General features: G+C 39.9%; 1 protein-coding gene across 2 annotated transcripts in view; it reads right to left on the bottom strand.

Annotated features, from left to right (window-relative positions):
* The window catches only part of fibpa (fibroblast growth factor (acidic) intracellular binding protein a), a 57873-nt gene that overhangs the window by 14054 nt on the left and 18819 nt on the right, over nucleotides 1–25000 (bottom strand). For both annotated transcript variants that reach the window (XM_069893921.1, XM_069893922.1), the window contains exons 2-4: nucleotides 8434–8632; nucleotides 6517–6643; nucleotides 1366–1466 (exon numbers count right to left, since the gene is read on the bottom strand). In XM_069893921.1, coding sequence (XP_069750022.1) covers nucleotides 1366–1466; nucleotides 6517–6643; nucleotides 8434–8632 — 427 coding nt within the window. The remainder of the gene's footprint in view (nucleotides 1–1365; nucleotides 1467–6516; nucleotides 6644–8433; nucleotides 8633–25000) is intronic.

Below are 25000 nucleotides of genomic sequence, written 5' to 3'. Positions count from 1 at the left end.
GGAATAAAACAAATTACCAACTACCAAAACTAATACTGACGCAAAATCAGTTAATCCCTTTTACAGTAGATAACCTTTCCTTTAGAGAATGGGAGAAAAAAGGGATCAAAAGAATAGAAAATTGCTTTTCAGTAAATAAATTATTATCCTTTGAACAAATGAAGGATAAATATAATATAACTCATGATACAGTGTTGGCATACTACCAACTGAAATCCTACTTGAAGGATAAATTGGGAAACAGTCTGAGGTTACCAGAAGGAAGTAATTTTGAATATGTGATTACAGACCCAATGATAATCAAAAAATTTATAACATATATATTAAACTACAAGAAAAGGAGAATGAGGAAACAAATGGTAAAACCAAACAAAATGGGAACAAGATCTAAGCATAAAGATAAAGAATGAAACATGGGAGAAGCTATGCTCCGGAACCATGAGAAATACAATAAACACGAGGTTACGTATGATACAATATAACTGGATACACAGGCTATAAATTACACCTCAAAAGTTAAATAAATGGGACCCAACAGTATCAGACAGATCTTTTTGCTGTAAAAAGGAAACGGGAACAACAGTTCATGCAATTTGGACATGTGAGAAAGTGAAAAAATTTTGGGAAGATCTAAACCAGATACTAAATAAAATCACAAAAAGCAATATACCAAAAAACCCAGAGATCTTCCTCCTAAGTAATATAAAAAACAAAGAATTTGGACTTGATTTGGATGATGCACAAAAAAGATTTGTGATGATAGCCCTAGCTGTAGCAAAAAAATGTATTATGTCAAGCTGGAAATTAGAAGATAACTTGAGAATACAACAATGGTATATAGAAATGAATAAATGCATACCATTAGAAAAAATAACATATAGTGTAAGAAATAATATTGAAATATTTGAACAAATATGGGAGCCATACATGAAATACAATAGAGAAAACCCTTCACAGTGGACATCTACCACCTAAAATGACAGAAGGAGAAGAGAATGAAAAGAACTGACTCAGTGGAATTTCTTGTTTATTTTTATTGAGTGACAACATTGTTTGACGGGTTTAATGTATCTTATATTCTGAACTTTAAAAAATGGGAGGGGAGGTGAGGGAGGGAGGGAGGGGAGGAGGGAAGGGGGAGAAAACATCACTGTATATATTTAAGAAGGAAAATGTATGTATCTTGATCAATATGGTTTATAGTGTGAAAAATTAAAAAAATTTAAAAAAATCATCACTGCCACCCTTTGTCTTTCTTATCCTTTCCTGAACAGTAACCGTGCACAACGATGCAAACCTGGTCTCACCGACATCTGGTGGGAAGTGTCAGGAGGAGGCTGGAAGGTGCGAAGGAGCAAAACTTACCCAGCCAGCTGGTCTGACAGGAGGAAGTTCTGCTGGATGTTCTCCACCAGAGGCCCTTTCATCTCTTCCACCACTTTGAACACCCTCTTGAAGTTATCAAACTGCAAGGAGTTGGACAATGAGCAGTCAATGAGCTGGAGAGGAAATAAACCCACTCTCCTCGCACACACTCTTGCATTGTGGGATATTCAGGGATGGGCTGACAAGAGGGACATTGATAGGATCCACACTACCCAAGACACGCTCAGTTCTCGCTGCAGCCATCGGGAAAGGAGGTATCGGTGCCACAAAGCTCACACTATCAGGTTCAGGAACAGCTGCTGCCCCTCTGCCATCAGAGTATGCAACGACAAACTATTTTTTTTTTAAAGACAGCAATGTCGGAAAAATTCAACATAAATGAACATAATTACTCACCGAGTTTTGCGCTGCGATTTAGACTGCATGCTTCCCCCGAAAATGTAGCAGGGGTCCTGCAGGGTAAATTGCAGTGCAGGAATTGATGAAAAATCCCTGCACTGTCCTTTTTAGACTGCCCGTGTAACGGCAAATTTTGTTGATTATATGCTGTTACATATCTACAGTCTAAAAAGGGACTCATTTAAGAACTCTTACTTTTGCACTTTATTGATTTTTTTCCCCCCCCATTTCTATTTTTTTTTAAATTTAGGCATACAGCCAGAAACAGACCATTTTGGCCCATGAGCCTGTGCCACCCAATTACACCCCAGATGCACTTTTGTACGGTGGGAAGAAACCGAAGATCCCAGGGGAAACCCACACAGACACGGAAAGAACGTACAAACTCCGTGCAGACAGCGCGGGATTCAAACCCCGGTCCTGATCACTGGCACTGTAAAGGTCATGCGCTAACCACTAGGCCGAGATCACAAGGCAAAGGAACAAAAGCAGGCCACTTGGCCCATCCAGTCTGTTCCGTAAATCTACACTAAGCTGCTCTACACTAGTTCCAATTTCCGGCCTTTTCCTCATATCCCTTGATGCCCTCACTGATGAGATACTTGACTATTTCTTGTTTAAATACTTCCAGTGGCTAAAGAAGTTCTTCCTAATCTCTGTTTTATATGGATAACCTCTAATTTTCAGACTATGACCCCTTGTCCTCGATTCACTCACCAAGGGAAACATCTTACCCGCATCCACCCTATTTAAACCTTTCAAAATACAAAATGCCTCTATGAGATCTCCTCTCATTCTCCTAGACTCCAATGAATACAACCCAAGAGCTGCTAAATGCTCCTCGTACACTAGTCCCTACATTCCGGGAATCATCCTAGTAAATCTCCTCTGCACCCTCTCCAACAACATCACATCCTTTCTAAGATAGGGGGCCTAAAACTGCACACAGTTCTCCAAATGAGATCTCACCAGTGTCCCATAGAGTCTCATCAACAACTCTTTACTCTTATACACCGGACCACCCCTGTTGCACAGTTTGTTTACTTTTCTTTATTTGTTTACATGTTTTTTTTTCCCTTGACAAGTGGTAATTCTGCCTTGCCCACAGGAAGAAGAATCTCAGGGTTGTATGTGATGTCATGCACATGCTCCGACAATAAATCTGAATGCAGAGCTGGGCTGAGAAGTGGCAGATGGAGTTTAACCCTGAAAGGTGTAAAAGTGGTTCTTTATGGTAGATCAAATATGAAGGCAGAGTACAGTGTTAATGGGAGAACTCTGAGCAGAGTGGACGAACTGAGAGACGTTGGGGACACTTGAAGCTTCTGCCCAGGTTGAGAAGGTGTACGATGGGTTGGCCTTCATTAACCGTGGGATCGAGTTCAAGAGTAGTGAGGTAATGCTGCAGCAACACAAGGACTTGATTAAACCCCACTTGGAATTATGTTCAGTTCTGGTCACCTCACTCCAGAGGAGATTCACAAGGAGAGCATGCCTTATGAAGATAGATTGAGGGAACCTAGTCTTTTAGCCTTGGAGTGAGGGGGCAAGGCTCTAATGCTAAAGGATGGTAATGGGGACGAGCTCCCACTGCTACTCAAATGTTCTTCGTGGCGTGCGACCCAAACAGCCTCTGACAACCGAGTCCAACCCCTGGCATCATTTTATGCCCGGCAGAGTTGTTCTCACTGACAGGAGAAGGGACAAAGGCGCCTTGAAATGAGTTGCTCTGGCCAGATGGGGCTCAATAACTACATCAAGGAGAGGGGAAATCTCCGACTTAAAACCTCCGCTGCTCGCGGGAAAGGCTTTGGGAGTAAACCCAGAAGAAAAATCCAGAGTCCTGAAGGCGGCTGACCGCTGTACGGCAACCCCTGTGGATCCTGCTGCCACCAAACTGTATCGACTTTCGCCATTCCTGTCATTAACGTGTGGGTGGGGTTTCCATTGTATGGGCAACAGGTGGATCTCCTATCAACTCTGCCCTGGCTTGTGTCCTGGAGAGGCCACTCCACAGTGACTACCAAAGGTGTGGTACCCATGGTCAACCACGACCGACGGCGGCCACAAGAAGAGGGGGGGGTGGGGTGACCTGATGGAGGTGTACAAGATGATGAGAGGCTTTGATAGTGTTGTCAGCTGGAGGCTTTTTTTTAAACTCAGGGCTGAAATGGCTGGGGGAGGGGAGGGGGAGCATAGATTTAAGGTGCTTGGGATTAGGTATAGTAAAGGGATGCAAGAGGCAAGTTCTTCACACAGTGCATGGAGGCAGGTGAATTTTAAATTTAAATTGGGGTGGCATGGTTAGTGCAGCCTACATAAAAATTAGTTGTAAACAGAGCATGGTATCAGGCCCTTCTGCCTCATAAGCCCATGACACTCAAATTAACCTACAACCCTTGTACATCTTGAAGGGTGGGAGGCACATGGAAGAGTGAAGGGTTGTGCAGTTGGGACATTCTAGGCAGTTGATAAGAGTCGGTTATTAGGTCGGCACATCTCTGTGGGCCAAAGGGCTTGTTCCATGCTGCAGATTTCTATGTCCTCCGTCTCTTCACTATTAATCCAGCTCCTGATGCCAGTTTCCCGTGGCAAAGACGAACAACCGGGGACATAGCCTCGGAATTCAGGATGGAGATGAGGAGGAACAGTCTCCCCCCAGCCTCCCCCCCTCCAGAGTAGTGAATCTGTGGAATTCTCTGACCAAGGAAACAGTAGAGGCTGCCTCGTTAATTTAAGACGCAGATGGATTTTTTGCATAGTGGGGGAATTAAGGGAAATGGGGAATTAAGGGAAATGGGGAATTTTGCAGATAAATGGAGCTGAGTTTCATCAGAGCACAGGAACCATCATCCAGCACTCTGTGATCAGGCCATTCCCATAGTCCGGCACGTTTTGAACCTGCCGCGTGTTAGTACAGACTCCTTACGGACTCGAATCTCGGTCCCGAACAGTGGGTTGAATCTGCTATAATTGGGACCGGGGTTCAGGTCCCGCACTGTCTGTCAGGAGTTTGTACTGACGTCCCGATTGCTGGCGCTGGAAAGATACTCGCTAATCGTTATGCTAACCACGCCACCCCATGGTATTGCGTCCCATTTGACGCTTTGTTCTACCTTTGCCGGATTAAAGAGTTTCAACCTGTATGTAATAATGTTTCATAATTTTTCCCTCCATAAGGGAATCCACATATTCCCGCCTTCCTGATCGTGTCCAGAGCTCGGGCTGCCAACAGTTTGGACAGGAGTCTGTACAACTGCAAAGGTTGCAGAGAGTTGGAGGCGAATCCACAGACACTCAGCGACTCCGAAAGGAACTCTATTTGGCTTCTCTTTTTCTCATACTGTAAGGGGTGCGGGCAATACTAATGTGACTCCTTGTCTGCATTACAGCAGGCAGAAGGCAATTTTGTGTAATATTACGTCCTGTATTTTTACAGGGATAATGAAAGGAACTCTATCTTTCCAGTGAATCAGCTCCCTACCCTGTCTATGACCTTTTAACATGCTCCATCACTAAAAATTTAAAGAAAAATTTTAAAATTCAATCCCTTCAGGTTGATAGGACAGTTAAGGAGGCCAATGTGATGCTGGGTTTCGTTAGTCGGGGGATTGAGTTCCAAGAGTCAAGAGGTCGTGTCGCAACTCTGCAAATCTCTGGTGAGATTTGGAATATTGTGCTCAGTTCTGATCGCATCATTACAGGAAGGATGTGGAAGCTACAGAGAGGACATTTACCAGGATTGGAAAATAAAGTCACGCGAGGCGAGGTTAGCAGAGCTGGAGACTTTTCTCTTTGGAGCAAAGGATGGGAGTAGACTTTATTTCTACAAGATTCTGAGAGGCAAAGCTAAGGTAGACAGCCCCCACCCCCCCAGGGCGGGAGTAGTAAACACCAGTGGGAATCTCTACGAAGTGAGGGAAGGAAAGGGGAGACATCAGGGGTGCATTTTTTTTTAAAAACAGAGTTGTGGGTGCCTAGAATGTCTTGCCATGGGTGGTGGTGGAGGATGAAACATTAGGGATATTTAAGAATCTCTTGGGCATGCAAAATGTCTCTTGGGCATGAAAGAAAAATAGAGGGTTATTAGGTAGGGAGGATTTCACTTTTTTTGATAGGCACATCAGGGGCCGAAGGGCCTGTGCTGAGCTGCAGTGTTCTATGTTCAAATACTAGAGTGCCTGGCACCATGCACAGTAGGGCATGGCCTAACCAGGTTCCGCAGATCTTACTCTTCACATTGACAAGGAAACTGAGATCCTCCGCCACCTTCAACCACTAAGCAACTAAATAGATTTTGTATTGTGTGGAAGGAATAACAATCTGGAAATATTTAAAACATAATTGAGGTTTATGCAGGAATGAAGGCTCCTGAATAGCCAAGGCATGGGGAGAGGGACTGATGGGAGAATGGATAAGCTCGCGATGGAATGGCAGAGGCAGGCTCGATGGGCCGGACGGTCTGCTTCTGCTCCTATTATCTTATGGTCTTATTACAGAGACACCGACCCGGGCTTGAATCCGGCTCTGTCTGTCAGGAGTTTGCACCTTCTCCCCAGTGTCTCCCACATTCAAAAGACGTATGGGGTGAGCAAGTTAACTGGTCACATGGGGTGTATTTGGGCCAGAAGGGCCTGCCTCCATGCTGTATCACCAGATTAAATTAAAATTATAAGATTAAATCCAATCGATGGAAGGCAGTTGGGTGTGTGTGCACCATCTACTGCTTACCTGTCTCCGGCAGCTCTTCAGGGTAATGCCAGTCTTGGCACTGACGTCATCCAGGTCCTTTTTGGTACCTTTTGACAATTTCTTCCCCAGGACTTCTCGCACAAAAGGCTCGTCAAAGGTGTAGTATCTGTTGGAGGGGACAGAGGATCAGTTCATCGATCTGATTTAACCAATTCACAAGGGATAGCTCAGATGTGGTCGAACACAGAATAAAATAAACGCTGCCGTCGGAGCAGCAGCAATTATTTAGCATCATTGTCACCCAGGACATGCTCTTGCTGCTGCCATCTGTATTCTGAGACCTCCTTGGGTTTTTTTTGCTTGTTCTTTGCCTATTACTTGCAGAAGGGCTCAGTCCCGAAACGTCAGTAATATATCTTTACCTCCTGCGGACACTGTGAGACCAGCTGAGCTCCTCCAGCATTTCTGTGTGTTTTTTTTTAAAAACTACAATCACATCATGGTTGGTACAACACCTTTATAGCACCAGTGATCGGGACCAGGGTCCGAATCCCACGCTGTCTGTAAGGAGTTTGTACGTTCTCCCCATGTCTGCGTGGGTTTTTCCAGCTTAATCCCACCCTTCGGAACATAGAAGAAAGGAACAGGAGTAGGTCATTCGGCCCTTCGAGCCTGTTCCGCCATTCAATGAGATCATGGCTGATCTTAAAGTTCAGTATCCCGTCCCCGCCTTCTCTCCGTAACCCCTAATTCCCTTATACTGAAGAAATAGATCTAATTCTCTCTTAAATATATTCAATAAACCTGCCTCTACTGCTCTCTGTGGCAATGAATTCCACAGATTCACCACCCTCTGGGTAAAGAAATTCCTCCTCATCTTGGTTCTAAATGGTTTGCCTATTATTCTCGAACCATGGCCCCGGGTTCTGGACTCCCCCACCGTTGGAAACATCTCTTCCGCATCCATTCTGTCCAGTCCTGCCAGAATTTAATATGTCTCTATGAGATCCCCTCTCAATCTTCTAAACTCCAGCAAGTACAATCCCAATTTGCGCAATCTTTCCTCATAAGTTATTCCTGTCATTCCAGGTATCAGCCTGGTGAATCGCCTCTGCACTCCCTCCATTGCAAGAACATCCTTCCTCAGATAAGGCGACCAAAACTGCACACAATACTCCAGGTGTGGTCTCACCAAGGCTCTGTACAGCTGCAGTAAGGTATCCTTATTCCTATACTCAAACCCTCTTGATTTGAAGGCCAACATACCATTTGCCTTTTTAACCGCCTGCTGTACCTGCATGCTCGCCTTCAGTGACTGGTGCACAAGAACCCCTAGGTCTCTCTGCACTTCCCCATCTCCATCTCCCAATCTATTGCCATTCAAATAGTCCCGGGGGTTGTGGGTTAATTGGGTGTAAATTGAGCAGCACGTACTCATGGGCCAGAATGGCCTGTCATCGTGCTGCATGTCTAAATCAGTGATTCTCATCCTTTTTCTTTCCACTCACATCCCACTTTAAGTAATCCCTATGCCATCGGTGCTCTGTGATTAGTAAGGGGTTGCTTACGGTGGGATGGGAGGTTGAGAATCACTGCTCTAGACCCAATTATTACTGAAATATTTTGCTTGAGAAAAATTGTCCATTTCCTCTGGGAGTTCTGAAACCCTGGGCACATAACGAGTCAATGAGGGATGATTAAAACAGTGGTTTTCAAACTTTTTCTTTGCACCCACATCCCACCTTAAGTAATCCTTTACTAATCACAGAGCACCTAAGGCACAGGGAATATTTAAGGTGGCATGTGATTGGAAAAAAAGGTTGAGAACCACTGGTCTAAATTAATCACAGTGTCTGCAGACTTCTGTGTTACGCTCTGACTGTTCACCTCATTCCAGAGATCCCAACTACTTTTAAAGGCTGAATTTCCGTGACATTCGGGATTCTCGGAACTTACTTTTCGATCAACATGGACTGCATTGACGGGGGCGTCTGGAAAAGGAGCTGGTTGATCAGTTTTGGAGGGCTGTGCAGCAGGCGCTCCAACATCTGGAAGGTGCGGTAATGGTCCATGGTGTCGCTCTCCAGAACATCTGGGGAGGCGCCGGTCTGCTCCAGGATTCCCCTTTTGATCCGAATGGCCACCGCATCGCCAGCTACAAAAGGAAAGCACATCAGTTGGAAGGACTCTGCCATCCACCGTGACACGCTCGTCTGCACTCAGTGTTCCCCATGCACGTTTCTGACCACCTGGCCGCAGTCCCTGCAAAGCAGCGAAGGGTTTGATCCAGCGAGCCATGGCCCATCTTTTAGTGATATGTTATCGTCCTCTTGGGATCCACGAGTGCCTCGGTTGCAAGTCGAGCCTGGTTACCATTGGGAAGCTGAAGATGACAGCGAGAAGGTGGAAGGACTCCACAAGTCAAATGTTTCAGGGTGGGACCGATGAGTCCAGAAACAAGTTTAAAAAGATATGAAGAGGAAGGTTGTGGGGGGGGGTGGGGGGTGGGAAAAGAAGTTAGGAGGTCTAAGAGGTGTGAAAGGTAGAGGGATAGACCACCAGGGAAGAGGGTGAAGATAGAGAGTATGTGGAGCATATACATAGAGCAACTCCACAGAGTTCTACCGCCCAGTCCAACTATCAACGGATTCGTACAGGCTTAAAATGGCACCAGTCATGGGGAGATGACCCCCATGGGATGGTGACCTCAGAGGTGGACCAGTGAGGGGCTCTACAGCTGGAGAAAACACAGGGGGCGGGGTGGGGATTCGAGGCAGGGAACCCACGTCGGCTGCAGGCGACTGCGGTCAAAGGACTCACAGCAGGTTGTAGTCTGCTGAGGACTGATGGGAATGACCGAAGGGGCACCAGGTATCAGAACTGGGATAGGAGAGGGCGTTGAAGGCTTCCTGATCGTGTCTGAGGTTTGGATCTGGAGCTCAGGATACCGATGGTTTGGACTGAAGTCTGTGGGAGCGCTGGAGATGAAACCACGGATATGAAGATAGTGAAACTTTGTCCGCCTTATGGAGGACTAAAGGCAATTTTATGTAATATCAAATAGGATTATGACTTGAAAGTAAAACAATCTTGAATAGTACACAACATTTCATATCCCTCAGAGAATTGTGTTGCTTTCATAGTTCCTCTGAACCCTCTACACGAGGTAAGGAAAGTCGGCAAAGAAGGGAGGGTGGGGGGGAGTCACGTGATGGAATAGTGGCCGGACGGTGAACTCCAGCCCTCTCCAGAAAAGTCAGAAAAAACAAAGCAAAACACAAAGGCATAAAAATAAAAATCAAAGTAAAGTGAATATAAAGGTGGAAAGAAGATGGCGACGAAAAAAGAAGTCGAAACCAACGGTAAGAAGAGAGGAAGAGAAGACAACGGAAGATGAAGGAAAAGGCCTTACCTGTTTGAAGAGGCCCGCGGTGGAGAGAGAAACAAGCTCCCTCAGGTCGGTAGAATATGGACTACAAAAATGGCTCGCTGAGCCGAGTAAAAGTGCGCAACCGCGCATGAAAAAAAACACACCGACGGGAGGGGTGACCAGCTGGGGAGTCGATCTCCACAGCCGGCAACGACAGCTGCAGAACACCTGCAGCAAGAGGAGAACACAGAAGACAACGAAAACAAGAAAGAAGAGAAGAAAAGGGCAACAAAGAAACAACAGATGGCCAACCCAGAGGAAGAAGAAGAGGAAGAGGAAGAGTACAGTGAAATAGAAGAAGAAGGGAAAGGCAAGATAAAGGATATACTTTCTCTTATTAAAGAATACATGGAGTCATTTAAAGAATGGCAATCACAAGAATTTAATGATTTAAGAAGAAGAATAAACAACACAGAAGAGAAAATGAATAAAATAGATATGACCTTATCAGAAATGGGAAAAAGAATGGACAAGGTGCAAGAACGAGAAGCAGCAGTAGAAATGGAGGTAGAGGACTTAAAAAAGAAATTAGAGGAATCTAATAAAAAAGTTAAAGAGACACAAGAACTGTTAGCTCAGAAAATAGATATAATGGAAAATTATAACAGAAGAAATAACATAAAGATAGTGGGCCTTAAGGAAGATGAAGAAGGCAAGAATATGAGAGAGTTTATAAAAGATTGGATCCCTAGGATCCTAGGATGTCCAGAACTACAGCAAGAAATGGAAATAGAAAGGGCACATAGAGCATTGGCCTTTAAACCACAATCACAACAAAAGCCAAGATCTGTTTTAGTAAAATTCCTGATATACTACAAGAGAAAAGGTACTGGAGAAAACAATGGAAAAAGTAAGAGAGGACAATAAGCCACTGGAGTACAAAGGGCAAAAAATCTTCATTTATCCAGATATAAGTTTTGAACTCCTGAAGAAGAGAAAGGAGTTCAACACAGCAAAGGCGATTTTATGGAAGAAAGGGTATAAATTTATACTAAAGCATCCAGCGGTATTGAAAATATTTATTCCAGGACAACAAAACGGACTATTCTCGGATCCAGAGGAAGCACAAAAATTTGCAGAACAATTACAAAATAGACTGAAAGATGAAGACGTGTAACGAGAGTACAAAAGACTGCAAACTAAAAAGACACTTAAGTTTTGAACTCCTGAAGAGGAGGAAGGAGTTCAAAACATCGAAAACGATCTTATGTAAAAAAAACTATTCTCGGATCCAGAGGAAGCAAGGAAATTTGCAGAACAACTACAAAACAAACAGAGAGATGAAGACGTAATAAGAGTAAAAATGACCACGATTTATATGTATGTGGGTAAAGAGGTATATGTGTGTATATGTATAATGTGCATACATGAATGTATCCGTATTTAGAGGAAAATATAGATAGTATAGACAAGAATTAATAAGGGAAGGAAAAGGAATAGAGGGAATAAGGAGGGAATTAAAAGAGTGACCTTTGTCACATATGAAAAGTGAAATCTTTTCTGGGGGGGGCTGGGTGGGGGGGTGTTACGGTCACTGCAAAATCAGCTGACGCTTGCGAGTGAATTCACAAATCCAAATGGAGAGGGGAGATGTGGTTGTCCGACAAGGGATAAAGGACAACTCAGGAGGGGAAGGGGGGATTGGGGCTAAAGAAGTTTTAAATACGAGAATAAGGAAAATGTTTGATGTTTTAGCAATGTTGTCTTATAAAGGATTCAAAACAAGAAAACAGAAATGGATAAGAAGGAAAGGTAATGATGGAGAAACGGAAAGGGAAGATAAACAAAGTATAAAATGGCTACGTTGAACTATATGACTTTAAATATTAAACCAAATTAAAAGGAAGAAACTGCTAAGTTTACTGAAAAAAAGAAAAAATTGATATAGCATTTGTGCAAGAAACACATTTAACTGAATTGGAGCACAAGAAATTAAAGAGAGATTGGGTAGGACACGTAACAGCAGCGTCGTATAATTCAAAAGCAAGAGGAATAGCTATATTAATTAGTAAAAATGTGCCATTTAAAATAGAAGAGGAAATAATAGATCCAGCAGGGAGATATGTAATGATAAAATGTCAGATATATTCAGAGTTTTGGAATCTACTCAATGTATATTCACCTAACGAAGAAGATCAAAAGTTTATGCAAGATATCTTTTTGAAGATAGCAGATACGCAAGGGAACATATTAATAGGAGGGGATTTCAACCTGAATATGGATTCAAATATGGACAAAACTGGGAAAAAAATTAACAGAAAGAACAAAGTAACCAAATTTATAATTAAATCGATGGAAGAAATGCAACTTTTGGATATATGGAGGAAACAACACCCAAAGGAAAAGGAATATTCATATTACTCGGCTAGACATAAAACATACTCAAGAATAGACCTATTTTTGTTATCAGTTCGTATGCAAGATAGAGTAAAAAAAAACAGAATATAAAGCTAGAATACTATCGGACCATTCACCCTTAATATTGACAGTAAAGTTAGAGGACATCCCTCCAAGAATGTATAGATGGAGATTAAACCCCATGTTACTTAAAAGGCAGGATTTTAGAGAATTTATTGAAAAACAAATTAAAATGTATTTTGAAATAAATACGGAATCAGTGGAAGATAAGTTTATACTATGGGATGCAATGAAAGCATTCATTAGAGGGCAAATAATAAGTTATGTAACCAAGATGAAGAAGGACTATAATCAGGAAACAGAGCAGTTGGAAAGGGAAATAGTAAATATAGAAAAAGAATTAGTAATGAAGGAAGATATTACTAAAAGAATAGAATTGGCGGATAAAAAAATAAAATATGAAACACTACAAATATATAAGGTGGAGAAAAATATAATGAAGACAAAACAGAAATATTATGAACTAGGTGAAAAAACGCACAAAATCCTAGCATGGCAGCTTAAGACAGAACAAGCTAAGAAAATGGTATTGGCATCAAGGAAAAAAGACAAACAAATTACATATAATCCAAAAGAAATTAAGGAAAACTTTAGAGAATTCTATGAACAATTATACCAAACTGAAAACGAAGGGAAAGAAGGGAAAATAGATGAATTTCTAACTAAAATTGAACTACCAAAACTACAAATAGAGGAACAAAATAAATTAACAGAGCCATTTGGAATAGTAGAAATACAAGAGATAATAAAAAAATTACCAAATAATAAGACACCAGGAGAGGATGGATTCCCAATAGAATTCTATAAAACATTTAAAGACTTATTAATTCCGCCCCTCCTGGAAGTATCAACCAGATTGATAAAACGCAAAGCTTACCAGATTCATGTAAAACAGCAATAATTACAGTAATACTAAAGCAAGGGAAAGATCCACTCACACCAGCGTCATATAGACCAATATCTTTACTTAACACAGATTATAAGATAATAGCTAAATTATTAGCAAACAGATTAGCAGAGTATGTACCGAAAATGGTAAATCTAGACCAAACTGGATTTATCAAAAAAAGACGCACAACAGACAATATTTGTAAATTTATTAACTTAATTCATGCAGTGGAAGGGAATAAAGCACCAACAGTAGCAGTTGCTTTAGACGCAGAGAAGGCCTTTGACAGAGTAGAATGGAATTATTTGTTCAAAGTATTGCAAAAATTCAGTTTACCGGAGAAGTATATTAATTGGATTAAAGCATTATATAAGGGACCATTAGCGAAAGTGACAGTAAATGGACATGTATCAAAACAATTTAACTTAAGCAGGTCAACACGACAGGGATGCCCACTATCACCTTTATTGTTTGCGTTAGCTATAGAACCACTGGGAGAATTGATAAGAACAGATAATAATATAAAAGGAATAAAAATAAAAGACAAGGAATATAAAATCAGTTTATTTGCGGATGATGTTATAGTGTACTTAACAGAACCAGAACTACCAATAAAAGAATTATATAAGAAATTGAAGGAATATGGAGAAGTGTCGGGTTACAAGATAAACGTAAATAAAAGTGAAGCAATGCCTATGAATAATGCGGATTTCTCAAAATTTAAGAAGGAATCACCATTTAGATGGCAAATGCAAGCAATAAGATACCTAGGTGTACAAATAAACAATTATCCACTAATGAAAAAATTACAGGACGATTTAGAGCATGGGAAAGATTTACCACTAACACTAATAGGAAGGATAAACTGTATTAAAATGAACATTTTTCCAAGGATATTATACCTATTTCAGGCATTGCCAATACAACTGACAGAGAAATTCTTCAAAGAGTTAAAGAAAATAATAAGGAAATTTTAATGAAGAGGGGGGAAACCGAGGATAGCACTAGATAAATTAACAGAATGGTATAAACAAGGAGGCTTACAACTGCCAAACTTTAAAAATTATTATAGAGCCGCACAATTAAGATACCTATCAGATTTTTATCAAACAAGGGAAAAGCCAGATTGGACGAGATTAGAATTAGATAAAATAGGGGAAAAGATACCTGAACACATATTATATAAATGGGATGAAAAATTGGTACAACATAGAAGTTCTCCAGTATTACATCATCTCCTCAATATTTGGAAGAAGATTCATGTAGAAAGAAATAAAACAAATTATCAATTACCAAAACTAATATTGACGCAAAACAAGTTACTCCCTTTTACAATAGATAACCTTTCCTTTAGAGAATGGGAAAAAAAAGGGATTAAAAGAATAGAAAACTGTTTTTCAGGAAATAGATTCTTATCCTTTGAACAAATGAAAGATAAGTACAATATAACTCCAGATACAGCGCTGGCATATTACCAATTGAGATCCTACTTGAAGGATAAATTAGGAAGCAGTTTGAGTTTGCCAGAGGGAAGTAACCTTGAATATGTGATTACAGATACAATGATAATCAAAAGATTTATAACAAATATGTATATTCAACTGCAAGAAAAGGAGAATGAGGAAACAAATGGTAAAACTAAACAAAAATGGGAACAAGATTTAAATATAAAGATAAAAAAGGAAACATGGGAGAAGTTATGCTCCGGAACGATGAGAAATACAAGAAATACGAGGTTACGTATGATACAATATAACTGGATACACAGGCTATACATTACACCTCAAAAGTTAAATAAATGGGACCCAACAGTATCTGATAGATGTTTTCGATGTAAAAAAGAAATGGGAACAACAATTCATGCAATGTGGACATGTGAGAAAGTTAAAAAATTTTGGGAAGATCTAAATCAGATATTAAATAAAATAACAGAAAACAATATACCAAAGAATCCAGAGATCTTCCTCCTAAGTAACATAAAAAATAAAGAATTTGGAATTGATTTGGAGGATGCACAAAAAAGATTTGTTAAGATAGCTTTAGCCGTAGCAAAAAAATGTATTATGTCAACCTGGAAATTGGAAGATAATTTGAAAATACAACAATGGTATATAGAAATGAATAAATGTATTCCATTAGAAAAAATAACATATAGTTTAAGAAATAATATTGAAATATTCGAACAAATATGGGAGCCTTACATTAAATACAATAGCGAAAACCTACCGGGGACAATCATTACCTAAGTTAACGGAAGGAAAAGGAAATGAAAAGAATGGACTCAGTAGAATTTCTGGTGTATTTTTATTGAATGACAACATTGTCTGATTGGTTTAATGTATCCTAGATTGTATACCTTAAATGGACGGGAGAGGGGAGGTAGGGAGGGTGGGATGGGAGGAGGGAGGGGGGGGAGAAAATGGCACTGTATATGTGTGAAAAGGAAAAAGTGTGTACCATGGTTAATGTGATTTATGGTGTGAAAAATAAAAAATTTAAAAAAAAAGAAGGGAGGGTGGTGAATACTGACCACCTGGACTTCAGCAAGTCCTTTGTCGTATGTTGGCCTTCTTAAATCAAAGTATTGCGTACGTATGCACCGCTTTAACATCCATAATGTTGGGCATTATGGGACGTGGACGTTGTGCAAACACCATATTATATACAGGTACTTAGCAAAGCTATATGGGATACTGTAGTGTACTTGTAAGCTTTTTATTTAAAAGTAGGGATCAGTGTGGGGACCGACATGGGGCTGTGGGGACTGACAAGGCTGTGGGAAGAGAGAGCGGGGCAGTGGGATCAGTGTGGGGACCAACATGGGGCTGTGGGGAGAGAGTGGGGCAGTGGGATCAATGTGGGGACAGATACAGGGCTGTAGGGAGACCACAGGGTTTTGGGATTAGTTGGGACCAATACAGGGCTGAGGGGAAAGAGCAGGGTAGTCAGATCAGTTTTGGAATGCAGTTGACTACAGGTAACTGAAACTGCAGAAAGCAAAACCGTGGAAAGGGGAGGGGGAGGAACCACTGTATTGTGTGCAATTCTGGTTGCCTAACAACAGAAAGATATCAATAAAATTGAAAGAAAACAGAGGAGATTTACAAGGATGTCACTGGGACTTGAGGAACAGAGTCACAGGAAAAGATTAAACAGGTTAGGACTTTATTTCCAGGAAAAGAATGTGGGGAGATTTGAGAGAGCTCTACAAAATTATGTCTTCTCTTTGGCTTGGCTTCGCGGACGAAGATTTATGGAGGGGGTAAAAGTCCACGTCAGCTGCAGGCTTGTTTGTGGCTGACAAGTCCGATGCGGGACAGGCAGACACGGTTGCAGCGGCTGCAGGGGAAAATTGGTTGGTTGGGGTTGGGTGTTGGGTTTTTCCTCCTTTGCCTTTTGTCAGTGAGGTGGGCTCTGCGGTCTTCTTCAGAGGAGGTTGCTGCCCGCCAAACTGTGAGGCGCCAAGATGCACGGTTTGAGGCAATATCAGCCCACTGGCGGTATGTATAGATAGATTAAATGCCAGCAGGCTTTTCCACTGAGGTTGGGTGAGACAAGAACATGGGTTAAGGGTGAAAGGTGAGATGTTAGAAAGGATCATGAGTGAGGGCACAGAGAGTGGTGGAGTGTGGAACTGCAAGTTGAAGTCATTGTTGACACAAGAACAATTTGGACACGTATATAGGTGGGAGGGGTACAGTCTGGGTGCAGATCAGTGGGACTAAGCAGAATAATAATTTGCCAGAGAGTAGAAGGGCCAAAGGCCATATTTCCATGCTGCAGTGGTTCTATACCACTACTTCAATACCACCAAAGACCTGTCTGTTTGCACAACAACCAAATGCTAACACAATCTTCCCAAGATTGTGTTATATGGCGAGCTCTCCACTGGCCACCGTGACAGAGGTGCACCAAAGAAAAGGTACAAGGACTGCCTAAAGAAATCTCTTGGTGCCTGCCACATTGACCACCGCCAGTGGGCTGATATCGCCTCAAACCGTGCATCTTGGCGCCTCACAGTTTGGCGGGCAGCAACCTCCTTTGAAGAAGACCGCAGAGCCCACCTCACTGACAAAAGGCAAAGGAGGAAAAACCCAACACCCAACCCCAACCAACCATTTTTCCCCTGCAGCCGCTGCAACCGTGTCTGCCTGTCCCACATCGGACTTGTCAGCCACAAACAAGCCTGCAGCTGACGTGGACTTTTACCCCCTCCATAAATCTTCGTCCGCGAAGCCAAGCCAAAGAAGAAATGCTAATACAGTCCAACTCCAATTATCCAAAATCGGAATCTCCAAAGTTGGATTCTCCAAATTCCTTCTTAAAATTTTTCGGATAAACGAGGATATCCGAAATCCTCATTTATCCAAAACTTTTTTAAAATTTTTAAAAAATTTTTATTTTTCACACCATAAATCGCATTAACCATGATACACACTTTTTCCTTTTCACACATATACAGTTATCCAAAACTTTTTCGAAGCCAAACTGACCTGGGGACCTTGGGCTCCTGGGCATGAGTTGGGGCCTCGGTGGGGAGATGTCAGTGATTGGCGGTGGCCAGCATTTCTTTTGGTGAGAATTAAACATAATTTTAATGCTCAAAAAGCCTTCTCTGTTGTTTGAACACTGTTACAAGTGATTTGCTGTTGCTACTGGGCTGTTTTTAAAATTGACCGGTTCTCCGAAAAAACCGTTTATCTGAAATGGGCCTGGTCCTGACTATTTTGGATAATTGGAGTTGTACTGTATTTATACTTTTTGCCCTTTTCCCTTTATGTTCTGGTTTTGCATCCTTAATTACTTAGGAATCAGTGCTGTTGCATCTGTACATTGAAGTTTATCATCATGTACACAAGAACAAAGATTCACACTGTTGGAACACTAGGTGCCCCCAAACTGAGGAGGTATTTAAGAGATGAACGCTGGAAACTGAGTAGGCCACACTTCCTTCCCTCACATTGGTTTAAATGTTGATTATTAATGAGGCTATCTGATCTTTTAAAATTGCAGATTAATTAAATGCTTGAATGTAATATCACAGCTACTGCGGTGGGATTCGAACTAGTGGTGCAGAATTAACTTAACCACTGTGTCCCCATGACCATAGATTGTCAGCAGAATTACAGGCAGCCATGAGGAAGTGTAGAGGAGGGAGGTAGATCAGCCCGTCGAGTGGTGTCACAACAATGTTAGCAAAACTAAGAAAATTGTGGATTTCAGGAAGGGGAAAATCAGAACACGAACCAGTCCTCGTTGAGGGGTCAGCAGTGGAAAGGGTAAAAATTTCAAATCCCTGGGTGTCAACATCTCCGAAGTTTAATCCTGGGGCCGCCATGTTTTTTTTTATTTTTTATTTTTCACACTATGAACCATATTGACTAAAATACACACAAACATTTCCCTCGTGAATATACACAGTGTATTTTCTCCCCATTTCCCCCCTCCCTCCCTCCTTCACACCCACTCAACGTTCAACACATATGATACATTAAACCCATTAAACAATGTCATCACACAACGAAAATAAACAAGAAATTTGTGTCATCTACTTTTACATACTGGGTCAGTTCATTTCGTTTTCTTCTCCTTCTGTCATTTTAGGTGGTGGAAGTCTGTGGTAGGACTTCTCTGTTGTGTTCCATGTACGGTTCCCAAATTTGGTCGAATACTGTGATGTTATTTCTTAAATTATATGTTATTTTTTCCAATGGAATACATTTATTCATTACTATGTACCATTGCTGTATTCTCACTGGGGCCTCCATGTTGATACAATCATGAAGAAAGCTGCCAGCGGCTATACTTTGTTTTTTTTTATTTTTTATTTTTTATTTTTCACACCATAAACCACATTAACCATGATACATACTTTTTCTTTTTCAAATATATACAGAGCCATTTTCTCCTCCCCCCCTCCTCCCATCCCACCCTCTCTACCTCCCCCCCCCCCCCCCCCGTCCATTTAAAGTACAAAATCTAGGATACATTGAACCAGTTAAACAATGTTGTCAAATAAAAATAAACAAGAAATTCCACTGAGTCAATTCTTTTCATTTCCTTCTCCTTTTGTTAATTTAGGTAGTAAATGTTCCCGGTAGGCTTTCTCTATTGTGTTTCATGTAAGGCTCCCATATTTGTTCAAATATTTCAATATTATTTCTTAAACTATATGTTATTTTTTCTAATGGAATACATTTATTCATTTCTATATACCATTGTTGTATTTTCAAATTATCTTCCAATTTCCAAGTTGACATAATACATTTTTTTGCTACGGCTAAAGCTATCTTAACAAATCTTTTTTGTGCGCCATCCAAATCAATTCCAAATTCTTTGTTTTTTATGTTATTTAGGAGGTAGATCTCTGGATTTTTTGGTATATTGCTTTCTGTAATTTTATTTAATATTTGGTTTAGATCTTCCCAAAATTTTTCTACTTTCTCACATGTCCAGATTGCATGAATTGTTGTTCCCATTTCTTTTTTACATCGAAAACATCTATCAGATACTGTTGGGTCCCATTTATTTAACTTTTGAGGTGTAATGTATAGTCAGTGAATCCAGTTATATTGTATCATACGTAACCTCATATTTATTGTATTTCTCATTGTTCCAGAACATAACTTCTCCCATGTTTCCTTTTTTATCTTTATATTTAAATCTTGTTCCCATTTTTGTTTAGCTTTACCATTTGTTTCCTCATTCTCCTTTTCTTGCAGTTTAATATACATATTTGTTATAAATCTTTTGATTATCATTGTATCTGTAATCACATATTGAAAGTTACTTCCCTCTGGTAAACTCAGACTGCTTCCTAATTTGTCCTTCAAGTAGGATCTCAATTGGTAATATGCCAGCACTGTATCTTGAGTTATATTGTATTTATCTTTCATTTGTTCAAAGGTTAATAATCTATTTCCTGAAAAACAATTTTCTATTCTTTTGATCCCTTTTTTCTCCCATTCTCTAAAGGAAAGGTTATCTATTGTAAAAGGGAGTAACTTATTTTGCGTCAATATTAGTTTTGGTAATTGATAATTTGTTTTATTCCTTTCTACATGAATTTTTTTCCAGATATTGAGTAGATGATGTAATACTGGAGAACTTCTGTGTTGTACCAATTTTTCATCCCATTTATATAATATGTGTTCAGGTATCTTTTCCCCTATTTCTGGTTCTGCTAAGTATATAACGTCATCTGCAAATAGACTGATTTTATATTCCTTCTTTTATTTTTATCCCTTTTATTTTATTTTCTGTTCTTATCAGTTCTGCTAGTGGTTCTATGGCTAATGCGAACAATAAAGGAGATAGTGGGCATCCCTGCCTTGTTGATCTGCCCAAGTTAAATTGTTTTGATATATATCCATTTACTGTCACTTTCGCCAATGGCCCCTTATATAATGCTTTAATCCAATTAATATACTTCTCTGGTAAACTGAATTTTTGCAATACTTTGAATAAATAATTCCATTCTACTCTGTCAAAGGCCTTCTCTGCCTCTAAAGCAACTGCTACTGTTGGCGCTTTACTCCCTTCTACTGCATGAATTAAGTTAATAAATTTACAAATATTGTCTGTTGTACGTCTTTTTTTAATAAATCCAGTTTGATCTAGATTTACCATTTTCGGTACATACTCTGCTAATCTGTTTGCTAATAGTTTAGCTATTATCTTATAATCTGTGTTAAGTAAAGATATTGGTCTATATGACGCTGGTGCGAGTGGATCTTTCCCTGTCTTTGGTATTACTGTAATTATTGCTGTTTTGCACAAATCTGGTAAGATTTGTGTTTTATCAATCTGGTTGATTACTTCCAGGAGGGGAGGAATTAATAAGTCTTTAAATGTTTTATAGAATTCTATTGGGAATCCATCCACTCCTGGTGTTTTATTATTTGGTAATTTTTTTTATTATCTCTTGTATTTCTACTATTTCAAATGGTTCTGTTAATTTATTTTGTTCCTCTAATTGTAATTTTGGTAATTCAATTTTAGTTAAAAATTCATCTATTTTCCCTTCTTTCCCTTCGTTTTCAGTTTGGTATAATTGTTCATAGAATTCTCTAAAGTTTTGCTTGATTTCCGTTGGATTATATGTGATTTGTTTGTCTTCTTTCCTTGATGCCAATACCATTTTCTTAGCTTGTTCTGTCTTAAGCTGCCATGCTAGAATTTTGTGCATTTTTTCCCCTAGTTCATAATATTTCTGTTTTGTCTTCATTATGCTCTTCTCCACCTTATATGTTTGTAGTGTTTCATATTTTACTTTTTTATCTGCCAATTCTCTTCTTTTAGTTGTATCTTCCTTCATTGCTAATTCTTTTTCTATATTTACTAATTCCCTTTCCAACTGCTGTTTCCTTATTATAGGCCTTCTTCATCTTGGTTACATAACTTATTATTTGCCCTCTAATGAACGCTTTCATTGCATCCCATAGTATAAACTTATCTTTCACTGATTCAGTATTTATTTCAAAATACATTTTAATTTGTTTTTCAATAAATTCTCTAAAATCCTGCCTTTTAAGTAACATGGGGTTTAATCTCCATCTATACATTCTTGGAGGGATGTCCTCTAACTTTACTGTCAATATTAAGGGTGAATGGTCCGATAGTATTCTAGCTTTATATTCTGTTTTTTTTTTACTCTATCTTGCATACGAACTGATAACAAAAATAGGTCTATTCTTGAGTATGTTTTATGTCTAGCCGAGTAATATGAATATTCCTTTTCCTTTGGGTGTTGTTTCCTCCATATATCCAAAAGTTGCATTTCTTCCATCGATTTAATTATAAATTTGGTTACTTTGTTCTTTCTGTTAATTTTTTCCCAGTTTTGTCCATATTTGAATCCAAATTCAAGTTAAAATCCCCTCCTATTAAAATGTTCCCTTGCGTATCTGCTATCTTCAAAAAGATATCTTGCATAAACTTTTGATCTTCTTCGTTAGGTGAATATACATTGAGTAGATTCCAAAACTCTGAATATATCTGACATTTTATCATTACATATCTCCCTGCTGGATCTATTATTTACTCTTCTATTTTAATTGGCACATTTTTACTAATTAATATAGCTACTCCTGTTGGTTTTGAATTATACGACGCTGCTATTACGTGTCCTACCCAATCTCTCTTTAATTTCTTGTGCTCCAATTCAGTTAAATGTGTTTCTTGCACGAATGCTATATCAATTTTTTCTTTTTTCAGTAAATTTAGCAGTTTCTTCCTTTTGATTTGGTTATGTATCCCGTTAATATTTAAAGTCATATAGTTCAACATAGCTATTTCATACTTTGTTTATCTTCCGTTTCCGTTTCTCCATCATCACCTTTCCTTCTTATCCATTTCTGCTTTCTTGTTTTGAACACTTTATAAGACAACATTTCTAAAACATCAAACATTTTCCTTATTCTCCTATTTAAAACTTCTTTAACCCCATTCTCCCCTCCCCCTCCTGAGTTGCCCTTTATCCCTTGTCAGAAAACCACATCTCCCCTTCCATTTGGATTTGCGAATTCACTCGCAAACGTCAACTGATTTTGTAGTGACCGTAACTCCTCCCCACCCAGCCCCCTCCTGAAAAGATTTCAATTTTCATATGTAACAAAGGTCACTCTTTTAATTCCCTCCTTATTCCCTCTATTCCCTTTCCCTCCCTTATTAATTCTTGTGTATACTCTATATATTTTCCTCTAAATACGGATACATTCATGTATGCACACTATATATAGACACACATATACCCCTTTACACACATACATATAGTTCGTGGTCATTTTTACTCTCATTACATGTCTTCATCTCTCTCCTTATTTTGTAGTTGTTCTGCAAATTTCCTTGCTTCCTCTGGATCCGAGAATAGTCTGTTTTGTTGCCCTGGAATAACTATTTTAAGTACCGCTGGGTACTTTAACATAAATTTATATCCTTTTTTCCATAAGATCATTTTTGTTGTATTGAACTCCTTCCTCTTCTTCAGGAGTTAAAAACTTATGTCTGGATAGAAAAAAATTTTTTGACCTTTGTATTCCAGTGGCTTTTTGTCTTCTCTTATTTTCTTCATTGCTTTCTCCAATATATTTTCTCTTGTTGTATATCTTAAGAATTTTACTAAAATGGATCTTGGTTTTTGCTGCGGTTGTGGTTTTGGGGCTAAAGTTCCATGTGCCCTCTCTATTTCCATTTCTTCTTGTAATTCTGGTCTTCCTAAGACCCTGGGGATCCAATCTTTTATAAATTCTCTCATATACTTGCCTTCTTCATCTTCCTTAAGGCCCACTATCTTTATATTATTTCTTCTATTATAGTTTTCTATTATATCTATCTTCTGAGCTAACAGCTCCTGTGCCTCTTTAACTTTTTTATTAGATTCTTCTAATTTCTCTTTTAAGTCTTCTACTTCCATTTCTACAATTGTTTCTCGTTCTTCCATATTTTCCACTCTTTTTCCTATCTCTGATGTGGCCATTTCCATTTTATTCATTTTTTCTTCTGCATTCTTAATTCTTCTTTTTATCTCATTAAATTCTTGTAATTGCCATTCTTTCACTGATTCCATATATTCTTTAAAAAAAGATACATCCATTGTCTTGCCTTTCTCTTCTTCTTCCACTTCTTTCTGTTCTTCTTCTTCTTCCTCTGGATTGACCATCTGTTGTTTCCTTGTTTTCTTTTTACCCTCTTCTTTCTTGTTGTCGTTATTGTCTGTGTTCTGCACCTGCTGCTGTGCTGCAGGTGTCTCTCTCAGCTGTGGAGATCGACTCCGCAGCTGTTCCCCCCTCCCGTCAGTGTGTTCTTTTGCATGCGCGGTTGCGCACTTTTACTCGGCTCTGCGAGCCATTTTTGTAGTCTCGAGCCCGGAACTTCCACTGACCTGCGGGAGCGGGCTTCTCTCTCCGCGGCGGGCCTCTTCGGACAGGTAAGGCCTTCACCTTCTTCTTCTGACATTCTTTCTTCCTCTTTTCTTCCCGTTGTTTTCGACTTTTCTCTCTTCGCTGCCATTTTCTTCTCACCTTTATTTTTACTTTATTATAAATTTTAATCTTGTACCTTTGTGCTTTGTGTGTTTTTTTTAAACTTTTCGGGAGAGGGCTGGAATTCCCTGACCGGCCACTACTCCATCACGTGACTCCTCCGGCTATACTTTGTGAGGAATTTGCGGAGATTTGGCTTGTCACTGGACTCCTGCAAATTTCTACAGGTGTAGTGTAGTGAGCATTCAGACTGGTTGTATCACTATCTAGTATGGAGGTGCCAATGCACAGGACTGAAAAATATTACAGAGAGTTGTGAAATTGGCCAACGCCATCATGGGGCACCAGTCTTCACTCCATTAAGGACATCTATATGAGGCAGCCTCTATCCTCAAGGACCCTCACCACTCAGACCAGGCCTCCTACCATCAGGAAGGAGGTACAGGAGTCTGAAGGCGAACACCCAACAGTGTAAAAACACCTTCTTCCCCCAACCCCGCCATCAGATTTCTGAATGGACAATGAACCATAGACAACCTCACTTTTTCTCTTCTCTTGGATTAATTAATTTATTTTTAAAAATGTAATTGATAGCAATTTTTTCACCTGCAATGCTGCCATAAACAAAGAATTTCATGACACAGGTTCATGACCAATTGATTCTAATTCTGAGATGCCGCTCAGGGGAAGGGAAATGAAATACGTCCCAATTGTTCAGAGACAGGAATAAAGGAAGTGGACCCCCATCATTCCTCTTTTTAACGGTCAAGGATGATGCTTTGGGGAAGATGTTGGGGCGGGGAA

Source organism: Narcine bancroftii, chromosome 8 (genome assembly GCF_036971445.1).
Source record: "Narcine bancroftii isolate sNarBan1 chromosome 8, sNarBan1.hap1, whole genome shotgun sequence".
NCBI lineage: Eukaryota > Metazoa > Chordata > Chondrichthyes > Torpediniformes > Narcinidae > Narcine > Narcine bancroftii.
Note: the sequence above shows the minus strand (reverse complement) of the source record. Positions and strands in the feature narration are given on the sequence as shown.